General features: G+C 48.2%; 1 protein-coding gene across 1 annotated transcript; it reads left to right on the top strand.

The window, feature by feature from the left end:
• The first annotated feature begins 1762 nt into the window (after nt 1-1762).
• Nucleotides 1763-22925, top strand: LSM12 (LSM12 homolog). Its single transcript, XM_028520608.2, has 5 exons — nt 1763-1961; nt 3783-3916; nt 19686-19795; nt 21281-21407; nt 22154-22925. Exons 1-5 carry the CDS (start codon nt 1838-1840, stop codon nt 22244-22246), a joined length of 588 nt encoding a protein of 195 aa, XP_028376409.1. The 5' UTR covers nt 1763-1837; the 3' UTR covers nt 22247-22925.
• Nucleotides 22926-23504: the final 579 nt, after the last annotated feature.

Below are 23504 nucleotides of genomic sequence, written 5' to 3'. Positions count from 1 at the left end.
TTCTTCTTGGGAAGAGATGAACTTCATGAATCCAAAAGTTGTGGGAAACGCAAGCTGGATGTAAATCTCATTTCATGCACTTGATAAATGTTTTTCAATTGCCCAATGGAGAAGGCCTAAATTTTCTTTCTTTTTTTTTTCTTCAGGATTTTATTTATTTATTTTTAGAGAGAGAGGAAGGAAGGGAGAAAGAGGGACAGAAACATCAATCACCCAGGCCGAGGGCCCAGCCCACAACCCAGGCATGTGCTGTGACCAGGAATCAAACCAACGACCCTTCGGTTTATGGAACAGCGCTCAACCAACTGAGCCACGCCGGTCAGGGTTAAAACCTAAATTTTCTGTCCTTGAAAGCTAGCTCTGGGTTCTAGCCAGACCACCTTTGACAGACTACCTTTAAACTCCATTTCATAGTATTTTGGAGCTACTCTATATTCCTTGAAATCATCAGACTCTCATCTTAGGTGTCCTGGCACACACTGTTTCTCTTGCATAGAACACTCTCTTTCCCTACTTTTCCTTCAGGTCTTGGATTTTTCATTCCCTGCAGGAAGCCTTTCTGAACCATGCCTGGCAGTTATATGTGAAAACCTATAATCACAATGCCATATAAAAAGTGGAGTGGCAGTCACACATGACTTGTTATGGGGGCCAGACATGAAAGATCTCTGAGTAAACACAAGTATGAAAGATCAGTATGTTTATTCCTGCTAAATGATTGTGCTAACAACATACACTCAATATTAGGAAGCTGATGTCTCTTGCAGGGCAAGCAGGCACTTCTGAACTTTGTTCAGGTTAAGTGGTTCCAGGGTTTGGCTCTTTGCCTCCCTCTGGTCTAGAGAAAGGTCAACCTTTTGTTACTCATCCGTGACGCTTCAGAATTTCTATATGGGGGGTGGAGGACAGGTAGGTTAGGGATGGCAATTGGTGATACAGGGCTTAAAAATTAATTTACATAGTACTTACATATACTATGGGTGGGCCACACTCTTGCCCCAAGGCACCCTGTCACTACCACTGCCTCTTACTCCTGCTCTTTACCTGGCTTTCTAGAGAAGATGGCGAGACAGAACTGAGATGGAGAAGCATCCTGAATTCTAAGGGTGATGAGTGATCATAGAATACCTGTCATTTATCTACCTACGACATGCCATGCATTTATACACTTCACCTCATTTAACCTCCTAACTACTCTAGGAGGTATTATCTAATATAGTCTAGTGTAAACTGCGCCGTCTTTGGAAACAGGGAGACCAAATCCTTGCTAGTTGTGAGGCCCTGGATAAGCTTAGTCTCTGTAAGACTTGGTTTCTTCACCTGTAAAATGAGGATGCTCAGTAAGTGTTAATACAGAAGGAATAAAGAAATAGGATACGAAAAACAAACCCAGAATGAAAAGTTCCCTCTACCATTTTGTAACGAAGTATAATCATTTTGGGCAAGTTTCGTGTTAAGTGTTCTGGACCTTAGATTCCTCACATGTGAAATACAGTTCATTCAGCAAACTCTGTGTCAAGGCGTGTATATGATGGAGGCCACAGTTCCTTCCTTCTTTACCTTTTCATTCCACGTAGGTTATTTAACTTCTAAAACGGACCCTACAAGTACTTTATCAAGCGGGTACAGTAGCGTACAGTGGACGCTAATTATTCAGCGTCCCCTTTATTTTCTCTTCCTTCCTATTCCACCTAGGCTCTCGCCCCACCCAGCGCCAGGCCACGCCCCGGCGCGTGACGTCATCGCGCCGTGCGTCGCGGCGCGGCGCTCACTGGGCGCCCGGCTTTCGCCCGCTGCTGCCGCCGCCGCCGCCGCCGGCCGCGGCTGCTCTCCCAAGATGGCGGCTCCTCCGGGCGAGTACTTCAGCGTTGGGAGCCAGGTGTCGTGCCGGACGTGCCAGGAGCAGCGGCTGCAGGGCGAGGTGGTAGCCTTCGACTACCAGTCCAAAATGCTGGCTTTAAGTATCCTTCCGTGCGCGGAGCCCGAGGCCGGGCCGGCGTGTATGTGCGGCGGTGGAAGGGTGGGGGACGACGGCAGCGGCTGGGGCCCTCTCCGGGCCTAGGGGCGACCGGCCACCGCGGCGCCCGGAGCGCATGCGCACGGCCCTGAGCTCCCCTCCCCCTCTCGTGGGTCCCTCGATCCGCTTTGGGGACCCTGTCTCCTCCTCCCCCTTGTAGGAGCTGGGCCCGGTGCGAGGGTCGGTGGGTGGAGGGGGACTTGACACGCGATGGCTTTTCGAGGGGGAACGATATGAGAGGGGACACAGTGATCTGGAGAGGGGCTGGTCGTGGGAGGGGGTTGGGGGGTTGGAACCTGGATGGAAGGGGGGCGGATAAAATCAAGTGGGGATGGGGTGTGTAGAGTAAGGAACTGCTAATAGGGCAAGGGAAGAATATGCAGTTTAGGATCGGGGTGTCTACTGATGGGATTTGGTCCAAGAAAGGCGATGGGGTGGTGACCAAATGGGCCTTGCCTGTTTGGAGGGGTGAGTAACTGAAGGGCAGAGTTCGTATCTGAACTGGGGATAAGGGCTCGATTTGCTGGTTCGTGTGTGTATGCGTGGTGCCATGGGGGTCGAGGAGTGCTGAATTTTAGGTTTCTCAGTCATTTGGAAATTGCTGTTTGGGGGATGTTTACATTGGAAAACTGGTCCAGATAGAGGACCACGTTTTTCAGGGGCTTATGTTGATGTGTGGGTTACAGGTGAAAGAGTTAAGTTACGTTCTCTTGCTCAGCCGAGCACACATGGAGTCGTGACTCTTCCGTAGAAGTAGCCTCCCCTTTTGAAAGTAGCAGTGATACACAGAATGGAAAAGGTGGCCTGCTTCCTTGGGATGGAAATGATTTCTGAGTTACTCCAGGAAACTCAGTCTTGGAAACAAAATATTTCCTGGTTGTAATAAATGGGCCACCCCTTCCCCTTTTATTTGAGCCACAAGTGGGTTTATTTAGATTTTTTTTTTTGAGGAGTAATCCTTTATAGCATCTTTCAAAAGGAAGTTTCCTACTGAGTTTGCTGCATTTGAGTGGCAAGTATTTTAATTCATTTAACCACTAGTTGTAGATTTCTAGCTTAGGAGATGGCCTCTGAAACTTATACAGCAAGAACAATTGCTTTTTTTTTAAATACAAGAATTTATACCTGTACCAGATAGGACCTTTTAAATTAATGGTTTAGATGGAAGGGTTTGGGAATGAGGAATGAGTCTGCTTTTAATTGGCATACAGTATGCTCTTAATACATGGTTGGAGATTGAGTGAATGAATGAATGAATGAATGGGTTAACTAGCTGGGTCACCTGAGTCAGTTTCTTTTGTAGTGCTATAGTTCTATATTTTTCTCCTCTGCAAAATGGGAATTCTCAAATCTGAAAAAGCGATGAGCACTGTGAAGATAAAGGGAGTATTGCACCAAGAGCAGGAAGCACTGCCTCTTCTGTGTGGTTCTTTAGGTTCAAGACAAAGAGTATGCACAAGGCATTAAAACCACATTATGCCTCTCCATAAAACCGGTTGAGAAGGTGACAGAAATCCTTTTGAGGCTTCTAATTTTAATTGTACGTGGCTTTGAAAAGCTTGAGATCTTTTGATTATGAGGTTAAACAGAAGGAGGGTGACAGGCAGAGATTTCATGGGGAGCGTGTGATTCGTGTAAGGCTCCCCGCTCTTGCTCACGGTACACCTGTCCACAAGCCTTGTGTGAATTGTGTTTTCTGTGTCCCTTTTGGGGTGTGTCAGCGCTCTGCTTGCCCGTGTTTTCCTTAACTTTGTTTTTTCACCAGAATGTCCCTCTTCCAGTGGAAAGCCCAACCACGCAGACATCTTGCTCATAAACTTACAGTATGTTTCAGAAGTGGAAATAATTAATGACCGAACAGAAACCCCTCCTCCCCTAGCTTCACTCAATGTTAGTAAGGTAAGGACTTGACGGTAGTCTGGCTCTCTGAAATGGTGGGAAAATTGAGTCTTATTGACTCTTGGTAATACATACATTATTCATTGTTATTTTTTTCATTGACTTAAAATTGTTTCTTCTGATCTCTTTTTTTAAAGGAATTTTTTTCTTATTTTTTTATTGGTTATGGGGGGAGAGAAACATCAATTTTTGTTGTTTATCCATTCATGCATTCATTGGTTGATTCCCATACCCCTATTAATGCCCAAACAGAGAAATAGAGTTGAGAGCTTGCTTTTTGTCCTTTGTGAAAGGGGACTTTTTTTTTCTTTTAAGCTGGAGTCTATTAGTGAACTTTTGGAGTTGGCGGGGTCGGGCAGGGCAGTTGCCTGTGAAACTCCTGAGATTGTGTGTGCATGTACACGTGATTATATATTTGTCCTGTCTGTAGGAAGGGAGGGAGGTAAAGAGTATTTGTCAGATTCTCAGGGATTCATGACCTACAAAAAATCTCAAAACCACTGCCTTGGAGCCTCATTACGCTTGGAGCTTCTTTACGTTTGAATTTTGAGGTCTAACAGAATTGGAGATTTAGGATATTTTAATCTCTGATGTACAAATTGATCTCTGGGAACCCCCAAATCACTTTTTGACTCTTCAGTTCTATCAGCCAAAGATCATGTTGAATAATAATCATCATAATACTCCAGGCCTTCTTGTAGCCTTTGCTGTCTCCTGTACTTGGAACCTTCCTTCCAAAATGACTGGAGCCGCACCCATCAGGACTTAGGGGAATGGCACCTCTTCCAAGGAGGCTTTGCTTACCCAGGCTAAAGTAATTTGCCTCTGTTATTTTCTCTTATACTAGCTTATCCTTTGACCTATCACTTATAGTCCAACCTGGGACATTCTCTGGGTTACACGGAGACAAGTATAGATCAGTGTGTCCTGGGCACATTGGGTCCTAAGGTTGCCCTAGTCATAGCCTTTTGGTAATTATAATTGTGTTATCATTTGTTTACTTTTTTCTATCATCAATTTTTTTTTGTCAGGATGGGAACTATACCAGTTTTGTTCATCACTGAATATACAGAGCGTTGCACAGAGTAGGTGTTCAATAGATATTTGTTGAGCGAGTAAGTTAGGCTTTCAATTTTAGTAGCGCCTGCCCTTCCGTAAGTCTCTTGAATTGGTGTGGTGGAAGTTTTTCCCTCCAGAGGAGTCTTTTAATAATGTGTATTCTCTCTCTCTCTTTTTAAAAAAGATTTTATTTATGTATTTATTTATTTTTTAGAGAGAGGGGAAGGGAGGGAGAAAGAGGGAGAGAAATATCGATCAGCTGCCTCTTGCAGGCCCCCAACTGGGGACCTGACCTGCAGCCCGGGCATGTGCCTTGACCGGGAGTTGAACCAGCGACCTTTCAGTTTGCAGGCGGGTGCTCGATCCCCTGAGCCACACCAGCCAGGGCATAACATATATTCTCTTGCCTGTCTTGGGAAAGTGGTGTGTTTGCTAAGAATTGAGCGGAGCAAGGGCAGCCGAAACAATGGATGGTAACTGAGGCTAGCAGAATGTGGTTACCTCAGATACAGAACTCCCTTCTTTCCAGATTCCAGGGAAGTACCACATGTTTTAGTGATGGCTGTGGACAGGTTCGGAAGCATCTGGGGTTTCACATTAAAGGCTGTTGTGGACAGAACATCCCATTCTTAGAAACAAATATTTTTGAAGCCCTGGCTTAGTCAGGTACCTCCTTCTAGAGTATAGGAACTCTTTAGGTTGTCTTTTAGTATCTGAAGAGATTTAAAAAGATTCAAGTGAAATAGTTCATTCCTAGTATGTTGAGAGAAGTACATTTGAAGTTATTCGAGGTGTTTATGTGGTATATGAAGTCCGTCACTAAATCAATGACCTTCAGTGATTAGTAGAGGAAAGGTGACCTGAGAAATGATTCCCCCAAATTTGAAAGATGCTGATGTCTGCGCTGTGACCCACAAGTGTGCGGTCATCCCAGGGGGCTCAGAGTGGGCGGCTGGGGTCGTCAAGATGTCCTCTTACCTTTGACCTCACGTATGAATACAGGGTGGGGCAAAGTAGGGTTAACAGTTCTTTGTATGGAAAATAATACAAGAATGAGTAAATATTACAAAAATAATCTCTGTTTCATGTACTCAGAACTGGAAACCTGCTTTGCCCCACCCTGTAGTTTGTGGTTATTTAGTTTGTAGTTTATCTTTGCTTTTATGATTGTGCTTTCTGCTTGTCAGTTTTATTTGTTTGCTAGCATTGTTGTAAGCTAGTAGTTTATCCCCTTGTTCAAGAAAGCAATGGGAAGTAATAGGTTGAGGAATGCCGGAAATCTTTACTTTTCTTAACATTGTGGCCTGCGTGCCAAGTCTTGAAAAAGGCACACGGGGAAGAGTCGTCAGACACTGAAAACTGAAGTTAGGTTGGAGGGCCGTCTGTGGATTTCCTTCCAGTTCTTCCATCTGTAGAGTTGTTTGTGAGGAAGCCGTGTTGGTTTTCCCCAGAAGCCCACCTTCGGGGCCGCTTTGTGATCCCTCCTGGCCCTCACTTAGGGTCGGAAGAGCCTGCTGGGCTGTCACTGGAAACGGCTAATCTGCGCAGCTGTTAACATGTTGCTTAAATGACATGAAAAGATCATCTTATTTAAGAGCATGGACTTGGGGTTTTTGAAGAGGGAGGACTGTTTAAGCATGTTAGAAAGACCTGAGGCACCCCGAGATCCCCGAGAGAGAACTGCTGGTGCTCACAGTCGAGGGGAGCGCTGCCTGCGACCTCCACCTCCGGTGGGAGATGCCATCACACACTGGCTCATCTTGCTGACGTAGTAAATTGCTCTGTTTCATTGAACCTGTTGATATAAACTGTGTATTTGTTTGCTCCGACCCAGCAGGAAATGGAAGAGAAGGCCTTTTAAAGGAAATACTAAATTCCAGCCCAGCTAGAGAAGGTATGCACTAGCAGTTGGAGATGAGCCTGTTTTGCTTTCTGTTGGCAGTTCACTGCGGGCTGAGAAGTCCTATGTCTGTCCACAGCAGTGGGATGTAAGAGGAAGCTTGGAAGAGGACAGTGGAGTTGCATAAGGTGGAAGTTTTGAATATCATTTTCTCCACAGTAACATTGTACCTCTTAAAATGTTCCAAATTTCCCGACTGTTAGACAAAAGCGTTTGCATAAAAGTATAAAAGTGCACCAAAGCCAAACATAAGTGAGGTTCAGTTTATTTGCCACGTGGCTTATTAGTTTGCTCTGTCATGAGGAAAGCCGAAATACTGCTTGAGGGTGAGAGCCCCAGGGTCCTCATGGTAGGGTGAATTAAGGGGATTCTTAACAAGGTCCTGTGAGCTGACTTCGCCCCTTGTTTTCTGGGGATGAAGAATGTGCACGTGTTAGCAGGGCTCTGGAAAGATGGTTTGGGCCTTGACCGGTGTGGCTTGGTGGACGGGGCACGGTCTCACAAAGGGAAAGGTCACTGGTTTGATTCTCGGTCAGGGCCCATGCCTAGCTTGCGGGCTTGGTCCCTGGCTGGGGCGCGTGTGAGAGGCAACCGATCCACGTTTCTCTCTCACATCGATGTTTCTCTTCCTCTCTTTCTTCCTTCCTCCTTCCCCTCTCTCTTTAAATTAAAAAAATATGATGATTTGGGACATGTCCACATTAACAAAATTCTCTTTAACGTAGCATTTATCAAACATTTACTGCAATCTGTTTTTGGGCAAGGCACTGTGCTAAGCTGGGGACCATACCTGACATTTTTCTAATGCTTCATAGTTTACAAAGACCTTTGACACATCTCATTTCATCCTCACAGCAACGCTGTGGTCTTTAGAGTGTGTTCTTTTCCTTTTAGTGTAACAGATGGCAAATGTCGTCGTCCCATTTACGTGACTCGTGCGAGATTATGTGGCCAGTGGTGCGGGAGCTGATGCTTACACATGCCACGCCCTGAGCTAGCCTTTGGAGACATCTCCTTCAACCCCAGCGGTGGTTCTTACGGGGCGGGTGCGTCGCCATCCTAGAGAAGAGTAAACGGAGGCTCAGGCAGGATGAGTCACTAGCTCGAGGTCTACAACCGGCAGTAACAGAGCTGGGATTTGAACTCGGGTCTGGTAATTTGACGGCAAGGTCCTGTGTGTTTCCTGTTTCTGTGTTTTTAGCCCAGGAAGCTTACACAGTAGTTCCATGACATGAAACGAGCACCTAAATACCTGTGATCCGGAGTAATGTTTCTGAGAGACACACCTGTTGTGTGGTCAGGGCCAGCATGGAAAGAACATTGGAACCAAGCATATAAGTCTTTTTTTTTCCAATTTAAAGAAAAAAGATTTTAGTTATTTAGAGAGGGTAGGAAGCGAGAAAGAGAGGGAGAAAAAACATTTGATGTGTGAGAAATACATCGGTTGGTTGCCTCTCGCACTCCCCCAAGTGGGGACCTGGCCTGCAGCCCAGGCATGTGCCCTGAGTGGGAATCGAACCACAAACCTTTGGGTTCGCAGACCTGCATTCAATCCCCTGAGCCACACCAGCCAGCTCAGACAAGTCTTTAAAGTCACTTCTCTGCCATTGAACCTTGCCCAGCATCAGTTTCCTCCCTGGAAAAGTGAGATAATGTTAGTACCTGTCTCATAGAGTTGTTACGAGGATTGGTCCAGTTGACTAGACCTAGCAGGTGTTAGTTCTCTGCTCCCGCGTCGGCTGTGCGTAGCCAACTGGCGTTCCTGGAATTATGGAATAAGGGGTGAGAGGGGGAGGGGTGGCAGTACGGCGAAGGGAACGCAGCTGAGCGCGTTGGTGCTGTTACTGTGTCAGCCTTTCCCGGCACTGGATCCGCATTCATTCATTCGGATACTGGAACTTGCCAGCCCAGGACTGGGGGAAATCAAAGTTGTATTGGATACCATTAATATGTAACATCTTACAATTAAAAGATGTTTTTAATAAGAGACTTCTTGTTGGTGTCCAGAATGAACCTGAATTTCCAGGGCAGTGGTACGCCGCGGCTGCACACTTGCCTGAGTGCTGGAGGTGAGAGGGAGCGGTCACAGAACCTGGGAGGCTGTGCTTCCCGCCGCTGAGACTCCGAGGGAGGAGCTCTCGGGCGCAGCCAGGACAAGTGTATGCGTTCGTTTGTGCAGATAAACACACCCAGTGCGTTGTATGAGATGGGAGCCTCACTACTTGGCCGAGCTGGAGAGCACTTTCTGGAGGAGACGTTTGTGTTGGGGAGGCAGGAAAAGGACAAAACGTAGAAAATTGAAATACATGGATGAGCTGTCAGCCTCTTGTTTTATTACTTGTTTAAACCTTACAAGCATACAGTGAATGATCAGATAGAACCAGGGAGAGACTCGATCTTATCTGCAGACCCTGGTCACGGAGAATGAGTTGGCTGCCTTTGGATAAACAGGGTATTTGGAGATGGGTCAGTGCGTGGAGGGGCCTGGTAAGGCTGAGAAAGTGGAAGAGGCACAGAGTTCACTTTTGAAAGAAATGGACGTCCGTACCTCACTGTTAGGTATGACGTCACACTGTAGGAAGTCCCACCACTTTCAAAGCTAAGATTTAGCATAGCCTGTGATTCTGGTTATTTGAGGATTAATCCTCAAGTATGAGTAGATTCCTGGGGGAGCTGATAGACACTGCATCGTGGCCTGTGTTCATGGACTTACCCTGTTAGCTAGGCCCTTGACCGGATGTTTTGACCCGACTGTGCTAAGGTATGGAGCTGTCACCGAGGCTAATCAGATAACCCAGCCACCGTATGTTTATGTTTAGGTGTGTGTATACTGGTAGGAGGTATTCATGTTATGTGTAAATGTAGGAAGGGAAATAATTACTTGTCTAGTGAAAGCAAGATTTGTTTTTAAGGATTTTATTTATTCATTTTTTATAGAGGGAAAGAGAGGGACAGAAACATCAGTGCATGGTTGCCTCCTGCATGCTCCCCCATCGGGGACCTGGCCCGCAACCCAGGCATGAGCCCTGACTGGGAATCGAACCAGCGACCCTTTGATTCGCAGGCGTGCACTCAACCACTGAGCCATACCAGCCAGGGTGAAAGCAAGACTTATTTGTTAAAATTTTTCTGGTTTCTAGAAACTATAGTGTATACCACTTACGTAGTTACATGTAACCATTATTAACCTGTTATCTCACTTGATAAAGGCTACACTCCCAGGTTAGAGTCCACCGCTGAGGTCTGCACCTGGCTCTGAGCAGGCGGCTGTTCCCTGCAGGGGTGTGAGGGAGACACGGTGGGGGTGAAGAGGCTGAGCCCAGCACTGCTCAGGAGTGGTGGTGTCAGGTGCAGTCCGAGAGGTAGGGTGGCTGCCATTTTTTAAATCACTAGCCTTTGGAAACAGGCTGGAGTGCATGGCAGCCAGCTAACCCAGTACTGCAGGTCCTGACGGGCATCTCCTTCATTTGGTCAAGAATTTGGTTCTGAGGAGGGCTTGTTTTCTTTTCTTTATTTTTTTAAAAGATATTATTTATTTTTAGAGAAAAGGGAAGGAAAGGAGAAAGAGAAGGAGAGAAACATTGATGTGTGCGAGACATATCAATCAGTTGCCTCTCATGCCCCCACCTGGGGACCTGGCCCACAACCCAGGCATGTGCCCTGACTGGGAATCGAACCTGTAACCTTCGGGTTTGCAGGCCAGTGCTCAATCCACTGAGCTCCACCAGCCAGGGCAAGGGCTTGCTTTCTTTCTTTTTTTATATTTTTTTATTTATCTTTTTAAAGAGAAGGTAAGGGAAAAAGAGGGAGAGAAACATCTATTTGTCGCCTCTTTTACCCACCCTGACAGGGACCAAACCCTCAACCTGGGTCCGTGCCCTGACTGGGAATTGAACTGGTGACCTTTTGCTTTGCGGGACGACACCTAACCAACTGAGCCATGCCAGTCAGGGCTGAAAAGGGCTTTCTTGGTATTATGGGGCCTGGGGGTCTGGATACCGTGGCATCAGCGCTGCTGTCCTCCTGAAAAGACCAATCGCTGAGCCCAGGTGCTCGGGCAGAGCTGTGCCGTGGTGCGTCGTCACGCACAGGGCAGCCACTTCTGCCCTCTGTGTCTCCGACACGGAGACAGTTCAAGACAAGGACTGTGCTGTCGGGTCAGCGGTGGCATCTCTTCGGTGTTGAGAAAGGGATATTTAGCTGGTTTCATTTTCCTGGCAGAGAACAGGCACAGGGCAAATGGTGCAGTGTCCTAGCACTGGAATTTGGGGACTAGCTTAGGTGAGTACCGGAAACTGTCCTAGAGAGTGAAGCAGATTTTACCTCAACTAGGGAATGTGAAGGATCTACACGCTACACCGAGAGCTAACAGTGTGGTGTGGTAGACTGTGGGGAGTTTGAAGAACTGGGGTCTTTTTATAGCTGGGGCTGCTGATGAATCGTGAGACCTCGTGTTAGTCACTTAACCCCTGGGAACTGTTAGTTCCGTGAATCGCTGACAGTCAGGTTTTCTTCCTTTCACCCACCTTCCCTGTCGCGCTCCCTCCCTTCCAGGTGCTGGGAACGTCAGGGCGATTAAGACACTGCCTTTGCCCTTAAGAACCTCAGGCCTGTAGGGACTGGTGAGGGACGGCAGCATTTATCTTGGTGGTGACACTGGCAGTGCGGTGTTGGTGGAGAAGGGGGCGAGGTGCTGTGGCAGCGTAGAGCAGCGTAGAGCAGGGGCGGCGGACTTCGTCTGTGAAGGTCCCTTTGGTAAATATTTCAGGCTTTGTGGGCTCTACATTACCTCTCCGTCATGACTACCCAGCTTTCCCTCTGTAGCGAAAGTAGCCACAGACAAGATGTAAACAGATGGTCACGGTCATTCCCGTAAAACTTAACTGAAGCGAGCGGTTGGCTGAACTTGACTCACGGGCTGCTGTTTGCGCGCTCTTGGCATCGAGTAGTGGGCATTTTAGGGAAGGCTTCTCAGGCGCAGCGACAGGGGAGGGTCCTGAAGAATAAATGGTAATTTATTAGATGAAGGGAGGGGAGTTAAATATAATCGAGCTGATTGGGGAGGTGCCCAACGTGTTCATCTCTGCATCTTAGAAACTTGATTTTCTGTCATTGAGCCAAACTGGAGGTTGCTGTAAAAAGGGAGGAAAGGACTAGCAAGGTGCCACTGTTGGCGTCAGGTGCTTTATAGCTGACCCTGAAACGACAAGGGGCTAGGGGCGGCAGCCTCCCCTGCAGTTGAAGATGCGGTGTAACCACAGAGGCCGTCCACATATGCAGAACCATGTGCGTGCGTCCGTGCGTGCGTGGGTCAGTTGAACAAAACCTGCGTATAACTGAAACTCGTGTTGTTCAAGGGTTGGCCGTATGCCTCACTGGACTCCCAACAATAACCTTTCAGGCCTTGGCCAGGTAGCTCAGCTGGTTAGAGCATCGTCCTGACATGCCAGGGTTGTGGGTTCAGTCCCCAGTCAGGGCACATACGAGAATCAACCAATGAATGCATAAATAAGTGGAACAACAAATCAGTGTTTCTGTCTCCCTCCCTCCCTTCCCCCTTTTCTCTCTCTCTAAAAATTAATAAAAATTAAAAAAAAAATAACCCTTCAGGATGGGCCCCAGATGGACTAAGGCTCAGGCTCGCTCATACAGCTAGTGAGTGGTAGGCAGGGATTTGAGCTGTAGTCTCTTTTTGGGGGGTTGGGGGTGCTGTTCTGTTTTACTTCGCTTTCCCTGCTCTCTTCAGAGCCCCGAGAGCAGTAGCTGTGGCTCCTTTACTGTCAGGGAACACAATCAACACTTCACTCCGAGAGCGGGGCCCCCGTTTTGTCGCACAAAGGCAAGGCGTCTTTCAGTGTGCGTGCTTCATTTGGGTTTCAGAAGGTGCTCCGTGTAGGGCTCACCGCCGCTTTAGCAGCTCTTACAGAAGCCAGAAGGAAGAACTCGACCCTCATTGGCTGAAGGAAGGTTGGATTATATGTGCTTTTCTGAAAGGACCCACAGGCTGCTTTCTTTGCTGCTGCTGCTGCTGCTGCTGCTGTTACAGGAATGATGTCAACAGCTAGTATGTGTGTAGTGCTTCACAGCTTTCCTAGCGCTTTCGCCACGTTCCCTCCCTTTGTCCTCGGAGCCCTGTGTGGTTTGAGCGAACACTTCAGAGGTAGATTGTTACAGTCACATTGCAGCTTACTTCCCAGCCAGTTTTCTCAGTGACAGAGCCAGTACTGGGTTCAGGGTCCCAGGGCTAGGAAATTGCCCTGTTGGTGCCCAGGAGGTCGGTTATAGCTACAAATACATTTGGTGATGTCACTGCAAATAAGGTAGCAAAAGCTATTGACTTTGCTGACAGCTAGTTTTTGTTTCAAACCGAGTGGAAGAGAGACTGTGCTTGCGGCACTGACTGACTGCGTGCTGGTCTGGGCCTGATGGCGATGTTGGGATGATCGACGGGGCTCGTGTGGTTGGAGTCTGGAGACCGGCCGGTGCTCTGGCCACTGGGCTCGAGCTGTCCATCGTAGCTCAAAGCCCTCGGCGTATCTTCTTTTACCTTTTTTAAAAAAAAATCCTCACCTGGGGATGTATATTTTTTGATTTTAGAGAGAAAGGAACTGGGGGGGGGGGGAATGGTGTGAGAGAGAAGCACCGGTTGGTTGCCTCCGTGTGTGTCCCTGCTGGGGATCCCACCCGCACGCAGCCTTTTGGTGTGTGAGATGACACTCCAGCCGCCTGAGCCACCCGGCCGGGGCTCCGCGCTCAACATCCCCGTGCAGGAGCGATGCTTGACTTACCCCCTCTAGTCTTGTGCGCCGGAAAACGGTGGGTCTGGGGCCTGCCTGTCAGTCTGGACCCGGAATGCTTTCTCTCACAGGGTGTGTTCTTTTGAAAACACTCCTCTGAATTACCTTTTTAATTTTTAAAATAAAGGTTTTGTTTATTTTATTTTTAGAAAGAGGAAGGGAGGGAGAAAGAAAGAGAGGGAGAGAAACATCAAGGTGCAGCTGCCTCCAGCGCACCCCCATCTGGGGACCTGACCCGCAACCCAGGCATGTGCCCTGACCAGGAAGTGAGCCAGCGACCCTTTGGTTCCTGGGCGGGCTCTCAATCCACTGAGCCACACCAGCCAGGGTGCTGTGAATTACCTTTAACTAAAGAAATAATGTTCTTGACATTTAGGGTGAGACTGGGGCCCTTTTCAGAAGAGATTCTTCACTGAAAGGTAGACAGTTGTGTTCTGGGGGGACATTAATGGAAATGCTAGAATTTACTGACATAAAGAAGGTGGAAGCTGCGTCTTAAGATATTTTCCTACTGAACCGTCAAGAAGGGGCAAAGTAAAAACGCCGCTTTCGGGTGAAGTGGCAGCATGTCGAGTTGTTTCGCTTCCATTGGTGGTATGACGAGGGGAAAAAAAAAGAAAAGATATTTTCCTTTTTAAAAAATGTTTCCCCCCTGGCCAGTTGGCTGGAGCATCATCCCATGCACCAGAAGTTGCAGGTTTGACTCCCGGGCAGGGCACGTACAGGAGGCCACCAGTCAATGTTTTTCTCCCTTTTTCCCTTCCTCCCTCCCTCTCTTTAAAATCAATAAACATATCCTCGGTTGAGGAGTAAAACAATTTTTTTCTTTTGCATTCAAATTGATAACTATTTTTAACAATAATTTAGGCGTATTCCTCTTTGATGGAACTGTTCGAGTAGCGTGCAGGGTTGAGGACACAGCCTCTGGAATCAGACCGGGTTCAGACCCGCTCTCCTGCTTGCATAGCTCCGTAAACTTGGGCGAGTTCTTCACGGCTGTGCCTGGTTTCTGCGTTTATTACATAGTAGTAATTTTAGTCCCCATTTCATAGAATTGTTGTACAGAGATGTTTTGTCTTTTAAAGTTTTATTTATTTATTTTCAGAGAGGGGAAAGGGAGGGAAAAAAGGAAACATCAATGTGTGAAACATACATTGGTTGTCTCTTGTGCCCCCAACTGGGGACCTGGCCCACAGCCCAGGCGTGTCCCCTGACTGAGAATTGAATTGGTGACCTTTGGGTTGGCAGGCCGACTCTCAGTCCCCTGAGCCACACCAGCCAGGGCTGGTAAAACGTTTAACACATGTGAAGTGTAGCTTTGTGCCTAGTGTGGGGTAACTCTCGCTCAACAAGTCTAGCCCCTAGAATTTTAGTGTTCATTGCCAGGCCTTTTTGGCTGTACCGCTCAGTGCTAGATTCAATGTTTTCATTTATTTTTATGTATTCTAGGGCACAACTTCAAGTGGGATACTATGGTTTTTGAGTTCCCCACTATCTAAGTTTGTAAAGAATGGTATTTTCTTAGAAACTTTCATATAAGAGCTTTCAGCTAGGGAAACTAGGAGACTTGCGGGTATTGGTAGTTGAAAGAAACACTTTTTAAGAGATTGTTTTGTTGCAAAGATGAGAGCTTTCCAAAGTGCACCGCAGAATTGAAATAGCCGGAGCACGCATGGGCCCTTAGCGTGGCAGCTGTCCCGGGCCGTGCTGGGCTGCCACGCCTGAGCCCCACCAGGCCTTGCAGGCAGCGCTGGCAGCTCCAGGGCAGCAGCTGCCGTGCTCGCTAACCCCTCGGGGAGGGCAGCTGGTTGGAAGGCCCGAGCACGGAGAGAAGACAAACTGTGAGTGGCTCATTGGAGTCAGTAGGTCACGTCCAGTGGGTTCCTCCCCAGGCTCCGCTTCCCTTGTTGTATCAGCTGTCACGGCCTGCTAAATACTTGCAGGAAGAGTCCCTCTGGGCTTCCCACAGCACCTGGACTTCCCCGGACTGGGCGTGTGGAAATAAGATGGCCCAGCTGGTGACTGATTAACAAGACGAAGTGTGTATTGTTTGGATTTTGTTGTGGCCGCTTCTACTCCGCGACGCTTAGTACAGCAAGAGATGTGTGCCATTGGTGTTTATTAATTCATTGACTCAAGGGGTGGCCAGCAGCAGGCATGACTAGGAGTCCTTTAATATTGATGTGCTTTGGTGTCAAGTTCATGCACATTTCTCTCTTGCCCACATCCAGCACTACGTATAAAATGGCCCCAGGAGGAAGCACGGGTCAGTAGGCTGGGAGTAACTGTTTCCACTGGGAAACGCGCGGAGTGAAGGAAGAGGCAGGTGCGCACAGGTCGTCTTGTGCAGTCCTTTCGGTTGGTTCACTTGCACGTTCGTAACAAGTATTTGTAGGTTTGTGCCTTTTGGTTTGCCTGAGCCAGTCGTCCTCTTGAAGTTGGTGCCTTTCATATTCTTTGAGATTCTAAGCAGTTGGTACTTCAGTTTTGACTAGGAGAGGCCAGCAGCCTACGTGTTCGCATTGAAGCACGGATGTAGTGTGGTGGCAGTCACTGAACTTAATGATCGCAGTCCCGATGCCCTTCCCACCTTCTTCTCTCAGGGCTGCTTATCGGTTCCTTCTGGTAGTTTGACAATACTGTAAACTTGCTAACTTGGAATAAAGACCATTTATAGATATGCGTTTGTTTACTAAAATATAATGTGGGGAAATTTAGGTCTGTGTAACAGCTAACTTGAGCTTTACAAAAGGAGGCTTATCCACGTGTTTTTTTTTTTTTTATCCTCATTCAAGTGCATGCTTACTGATTTTAGAGAGAGGGGAAAGGAGGGAGAGAAGTGGGGAGAAGAAACGTCCATCAGTTTCCTCTAGCGCACACACCAGCTGCGGACGAACCCGCACCCTAGGCTTGTGCCCTGGCCGGAAATCTAACCTTCGACCCTTCGGTTTGCAGAAGGACACTCCAACCTTGAGCCACATCGGCCATGCACTTACCCCCGTTTTCATCCGTTTTTTGGGACCATGTCTAAAAAGAACAGGATAATCTCCCTGTCCTCTCTCACCTCCCAGTTTTGAGAAGAAACACTTTTCTATTCTTTTTGTGAGGGTAATTTTCCCCACGCCTAGTTGATGGGATTCTCTGTGGAAGAAATGTACCCTGTACAACTTCCCAGTGAAAGCAGATGTGTTGAATATAAGATGTTAGCATTTTTCAGATTGCCGTGAAAATACAGTGTGGAAACTGACAGCTGGAGGTTCCAGGGTTTGCGGGAGACCTGGCCCTCCCAAAGCACACGGTTGCAGGTCCAGGGAGGGGCGTTGAAGCTGTTGGAGTAGACGGAACTGCTGTGAGCTCACACTCATTTCCGTGGGTTTTCCAAGGCTCTCCTTTGTGTCAGTTAGCTTGGGGATCTGTTTGCACTATGAATTGACACGGAAAATAACCTGTTCTGTCTTGTTTTCAGAGCCTTTAGGAGAGATTGGGCATCTGGTATCGGGGTGGGGGGTAGGGCTGTATTTGAAAATAATTGTTCTGTAACTATTGTGTTGCTATTATTCAGGCTGTCCAAAATAATCACTTCTGGCTGAGATTTATATCCATTTTATTCTGCCTTTCGCAAAAATTCAAAAGTGACTCCTCTGTCAGCCTCCTCCCCTCACCGCCCTCTTTTGGCTTAATTTGTGAGTTCCATTCTTAAACATTCTGCATAAATGCCTGGTTTCCCTGAGCTGACTCTTCTGTCTTACTGAATGGGTGATGTTACGTTTTTAACCTACTGTGTAGGTGACGAGGATATTTTACTCTGAGTAACCAGGTTATGTAGTTAACACAAGCTGCACTGGAGGAACTTTGTCTGACCCAACATTGGGAGATGTTTTTGGTTTTCAGGGATAAACATTTTTAAAAAGACCTCAGAGTGAGACCCTTCTGCATGCCCACCGAGTAAACGTCTGCCTGACCGCCAGGCGCTTCGGGGAGCTCTGTAGGAGCTTGGTTCATCTGGGCGAGCTCTGCTGTCCTCCAGTTTCCCCTCATTCCCTGGACGCTTCAGATTTTCTGCACGGTTGGTGGGAAAGGGAGACTCGGGGAAGCGCCTTGTCACTGGGGTTTTCTTGATGACCGAGGAAGCTTTGCTGGTCTCCTCTCAAAACACACCAGCAGCCGTTCTTTTTCCGTAGAGAGCGAGTGCTTTCAAGCTGCAAGGCCTTCTCGCTGCAGTTGGGATCGCCGGTGCTCAGAGGAATGCTGTCGGCTGTGTTTTTATTTCTCTGTGAAGCTGTAGCCTGGTGGGGCCAAATGGCAGGGCCGGGCTTGAAAGATTATTTACTGCTGCGCTCTGTCTGTTTGCACGTCCCGGGGACCTTGTGAACGCGGAGCTCTGGCTTCAGGTCGCCCGCCCGCGGGGTCTTGGCCTTCCTTCCCTCTCTGGCCTGGGGAGGCCGAGACGGCAGTGTGCCTGGGCTGGCTCTTCCGCGCTCAGACCCCCTCCCTCAGGCAGTCCTCTGAAGTTCACAGGCAGGGACGAGACTCCCCGGTCCCTGAGAACCTGACGGAGGGCCTTCTTTTTCTCTCTTCGTAGTCAAACCCACGCCTCAGTAAAGTGCTTCATTTTACCGGCAGGCAGTTAAGACACTTGGCTTACTTTTCCCGTGTAGAACGGCGTTTGGTTCCTGGTTTGAAAGGTCATTGTTAAAGCAGAATACAGATGTTTAAGAATTCCAAGTATCTAGGTACTTGGGGGTGTGCTGGAGGTATGATTACCTCTCTTTGTATTGAAGGAGCTGGTGTTTCACGACGGGTTGTGTGTTTGTGCACATGTCCCTAGTGTGCTGCGGCATCGGCACACTGAGCTGTTCGTGTGTCTGGAAGTCTCCACATCACTTGACTTTCGGATGCATTCTCGCTCTCTCTCTCTCTCTCGTTTTGACCATCTTGTCCAGCCTATTTTGTCTCACACTCAAAACAAACTTGTACTTCACATCTCTAGTAACCAGCAGTGTGGGGTGGGGATCAGAAACGTATTAGAGAAGCCCTGGCTGGTATGGCTCAGTGGATTGAGCGCCGGCCTGCAAACCAAAGTGTCGCTGGTTCGATTCCCAGTTTGATTCACAAGCCTGGATTGTGAGCCAGGTCCCCAGTTGGGGGCTCACCAGAGGCAACCACACATTGATGTTTTTCTCCCTCCCTTCTCCTTTGTCTACAAATAAAAAAATAAAAAATAAACGTTTTAGAGGAGCAAAGGCTTGACAGGGTCCCAGCCCTGTGGGGAGGGGTTGCCGGTTTTAAGTTTCTTTCCATCAGCCTGTAGTCGTTCCACTAGAGGGCAGTTCAAGAACAGACGTGGGGTAGAGCGCGGCCCTTTTCCGAAGAGCAGGGGTGCCATGCTGCTCAGATTGGAGGTGGACAGTGTCCGTGGTTCGGTTCGCTTGAGTGTTGGCTCCTGTGGGAGCGCAGGTCATGGTGCTGGGAAGGCAGAGTCTTCAGAGCCTCAGGGCCTGCTTCGGGAAGGTGCAGCAGGCGTCGGTTTCTAAACACGAGGCTCCAGCACAGTGGCTGACAAGTAGTCTTAATCCTCTTCTTTCCCGGAAATGTTTGTATGACCTTTTACCTCTGACCGTCCCTTCCCATCGGGTAGCTCCCCAGTTACACCCTTACCGCGTTGCTCTGCTCTGTGTTCTCTCCGGCCCTCACCCCTGTGGAAAGTTGCCTCGTTGGTGTTTTTGTTTAGAGTCTGTTTCCCCTGTGCCCTTCTGAGCTGTATCTCCGGCTCAGCACAGTGAGGGTCTGGCACGTGGTAGGCATTAAAATATCGGAAGGAAGGAATCTTTGCCAGGAAAAGCAGTAACTGTTCAGGGATATTTTGTGTATTTGTTTCACTTTTGATCGCCGAGAAAACTGAATCTACCCCAGACCTGTGTTTTCTGGCCTCCTTTCTTCAACGTGGGTCCTGTCTGTTGGGAAGAATGAAGGTGAATGATTTTCTAAGTCTCTGTTCTCTCCCCCACTCTAGCTTGCCAGCAAAGCACGGACAGAGAAAGAGGAGAAACTGAGCCAGGCCTATGCAATCAGTGCTGGCGTCTCCCTGGAGGGCCAGCAGCTCTTCCAAACCATTCACAAGACGTGAGTTGGGGGATCACAGGGGCCCCTCGTCCTGGGGTGCTGCTGCCCGGCCGTGCTCTCTGGGGGCGGGCTTTCAGGTAGCCGTGTTCCTGAAAGTCACCAGGGAAGCTGGGCAGTGCGTTGGTAGTGCCGCGGCACCCAGGGGTGTGGGTGCTCGCCGCCATTCCATACAGAGGAGTGGCGTAATCGTGGGCAAGTTGTCCTCTGTGCGCGTCCGTTTCGCATTTCTTCTGTAAGACTTAGTTTGGATTAGATTACCCCAAGGGTCCCTTCCAGACCTCGTATTCCTTAATTTAGAATTAGTGATTTCTTTGTCTTTTATTATTTTCATCTTGTACCTTTCTCTAAAAGCTTATGCAATTTTATTAGGAAAAGTTACATGTTTTACTCTTCTCAGTGGTACACCGGGGTAAACACAAGGAGTTAGGGAGAGCAGAAGGCCACCTATTACCGCCTCCTAAAAGGCATTTTGTCACAGCGGAAGTCATTTGACTCTCCACTAGCTTTCCTAGTTGCTGAAAAACTGAAACATTTGACACCCCCCTCCCCCCTGCTGCCTTCTGTTACCCTATTTAACCACCTGGGTCTGGTGCACAGATGGCAGCTGGCATTAGAGTCGTTTGTGGCCATGGCGTGAGTATCTGAACGTTTACAGGTATGTGAGGGAACTCCCTCCGTAGTGTCAGCTGTCCTGGGCTCCCGAGTGCGAACTGGAGTGGGTTTTCCCAGTCTGGCGAGGGTCCAGCTGTCTGATAATTCAGAGGGACCGGTTTGGGGAGCGGCTTCCCGTTCGGGTAGCACACAGATCACAGTATGATGGAGACTGATGGGGAATTTGTTCTCCTGTTTTTCCCTAAAAGTGCCAATTCCCCCTAGGGCGAAGGTTGGCAAATGTAGCCAGCAGGCTAGATCTGCTTATTTGTTTATATGTTCTCTGTGGCTGCTTTTCAGGGACAGTGGCGTAGTTTAGTAGTTGAGGCAGAGATTGTATGACCTTCAAAGCTCAAAATATTTGCTGTCTGGCCTATTTTACATAAAAAGCTTACCAACCCCTGCCCTGGGCTGCTACTTCAGTTGACTCTAGTGGCCTGAGCCTGGCTCTTTGTCTGGAACTCAATTGGGTTTGGACTTCTAGGGCTGCTAGCAAGTTGGCTATTGTTTTCCAGGCCCTTGATGCTTTTTTTTTTTTAAAAATATATATAATCTTTGCTACATTTTCCCGTTATCATTTAGTCCCCATATATCTCCCTTCCCCAAGGCCCCTGATGCTTCAGAGCAACACTTCCGGGCCTTCCTCAGAGTGAGCGTGCACCAGGTTCACTGCTGTTCCGGCCAGTGGTGCCCAGGAAACGTTTCTTGGCCACCGTCCCTGCGGGCTGCCGGCCACTAGTGTTGGCTGAGTGGTGAGCCGGGAGCTTGGGGTCAGCAGGAGGTACGGGATGCCCGCAAGAGGTAACTTTCGTCTGCTCTTTTTTTTCCTTCCAGCATTAAAGACTGTAAATGGCAAGAAAAAAACATCATAGTCATGGAAGAAGTTGTTATTACACCCCCATATCAAGTGGAAAACTGTAAAGGCAAAGAGGGGAGTGCACTGAGCCATGTACGCAAAATAGTAAGTAAAGGAGCCGTGAGACTTTAGGTAGAGGGTGATTCCTTGGCCTTCGCCCTCCAGCCTCAGGGCAGGGCAGCGTGCTGCAGGCCCTGCTTGGCGTCCCTGCCTCCCTGCCTCCCTGCCTCCCTGCAGGGTGCTGCTCTGCAGCTGTGGCTTGGACACTCCTGCAGGGGTGGAGCCACTGGGTAGTGTGGAATAAAGTGAGCGGTCGTTTGCAGTGTGACCCTCTGTGTGCGGCTTTTTGGAATTCCCCTCGCCTCAGGCTGGATTCTTCTCAGGAAGGGCTGGTCGGAATAAATCAGTTGCCACTGGCGTCCCCCACTCTGCATATGGCATCTGCCTTTTTAGATTGAGTTGTAGCATTTATAAAAAAAAAAAAACATTGAAAGACCAACATTGTGGATATAAAAAGTTTAAGACTACAATCCCCCACCAGCTTTGTGTTCCGTACTTGTGTGAAGAGGGGAGAGGGATTTTCGAATCATAATAATCTCTCTTCAGTTTCTGTTTTAGTTTTTAGATTCACCTTCTTTTATCCAGTCTTAGCTGAGGCTGCAAAAGATGTGACTGAAACAGGAGACCCCCACCTGCCTTGTAGGAAGGGCCCACAGACAGCAGGGCAGAGGCACCCCAGTAACCCGGGGCTGGTCCGCCAGGCTGGGGCTATTGAAACCTGGAACAGACTGTTTGAGAGGCCCTTCCGTGCCTGGCTCCTGTTCTGACCTTGGCTGGCTGGTCTCTTTCAGGTTGAAAAACATTTTAGAGATGTGGAAAGCCAAAAGATACTGCAGCGTTCACAAGCCCAGCAACCACAGAAGGAGGCTGCCCTGTCATCCTGAGTCCACACACACGGAGGGCTCTTCCAGCATCCAGCCAAGGAGGCGGTGGTGGTGGCTCCAGCGGAAGCAGGCCGGGGGAGGGAAGGGATCCTGTATTTCCCATTGGCTCTTGTTAACAAAGGGTCGGCATTTCCAAATCTTAGACTTGAACAAACAAAACACCCAACAAAAAAGAACAAGAGAATAATTTAAAAGTTGAACCATTACTTGACTAACAGACTTCGGTCCACCATGTCCTTTTCACAGCCCCCTCTGGAACGGTCACCTTGTTAGTTTCATTTTTGAAAATTTCTTTCTGGCTCTGCCCTTTCACCTCTGACTTTCCTTTCCTAGTCTGTCCCTGCCATTCTGTTTTTATAAGTGGCTACATTTGCCTTCTGAATGAAACCTCTACAAGAAACTTCTGAAAGAAACTTCTACATCTTTTCCAAAATAAAAGTAACAAGCTGACTGTGATACTTCAGTTGAGACTAGAACAACAGACAGGTCTCACTTTAAATTTTTCTTTTTTTTCTTTTTCTTTTTTTGCACAGGGCATGGCTTGAATTAGTTTTATTTTTCTTAACTTTAAATATATATATGAAAATATATATTAAAATGTTCTCTAAATATTTTCTGCTTCTTGCAGGTCTCTTTTTACTAGATCATGGCCACCCTTCCCACCTCATCCCTCTGAAAACAAAAATGTATTGCCCTCCCCACCACCCATAGTCAGGCAACTAACTGGACTTAGTTCACAGCAAGAATCTGGCAGCACTTTGTAAGCCAGTGTATTCAGATGAGAGTTGGCTCTGAGGGTTCCTGATGGCTCTTCGTTTTCAGTTTTCATGTGTGCGCCAGTCTCACATTTGGCCGAAAGCTCAGGATTCTCCCTCTGCCTTTTATCTGTCTTCATGGTACTAGAAGAACCTCTTCAGCACTCCCCAGTCTCCTCGACGGGTGAGGGGGAGTCAGCTGACCTTTCTCCAGTCTCCGCCGCAAAACTGTTTTGCGCGGCACACCTCCACTCCTCCTTGAGGGATGATACTCTTTCATCGGAAACCTGGAGTCCACCTGTCCCAACCTCTCCTTAAGTACGCACCCAGAGTCACTAGCCCAGAAAAAGGCTGGGTCACCTATAGTTTCTCTTCTGCCAGCCTCCCACTCGGATGCCCGTCCCCACTCCCTTTAGATTTTACAAGCTTATGACAGTTTGTATGTGCTCAGCCAGTGGGCAGAAAACCTGGAAAGGATTCTGGACTTTAGCCCACCAGTTTGT

The sequence above is a fragment of the Phyllostomus discolor genome, chromosome 8 (genome assembly GCF_004126475.2).
Source record: "Phyllostomus discolor isolate MPI-MPIP mPhyDis1 chromosome 8, mPhyDis1.pri.v3, whole genome shotgun sequence".
Lineage (NCBI taxonomy): Eukaryota > Metazoa > Chordata > Mammalia > Chiroptera > Phyllostomidae > Phyllostomus > Phyllostomus discolor.
This window is presented reverse-complemented; position numbering and strand designations above follow the sequence as displayed.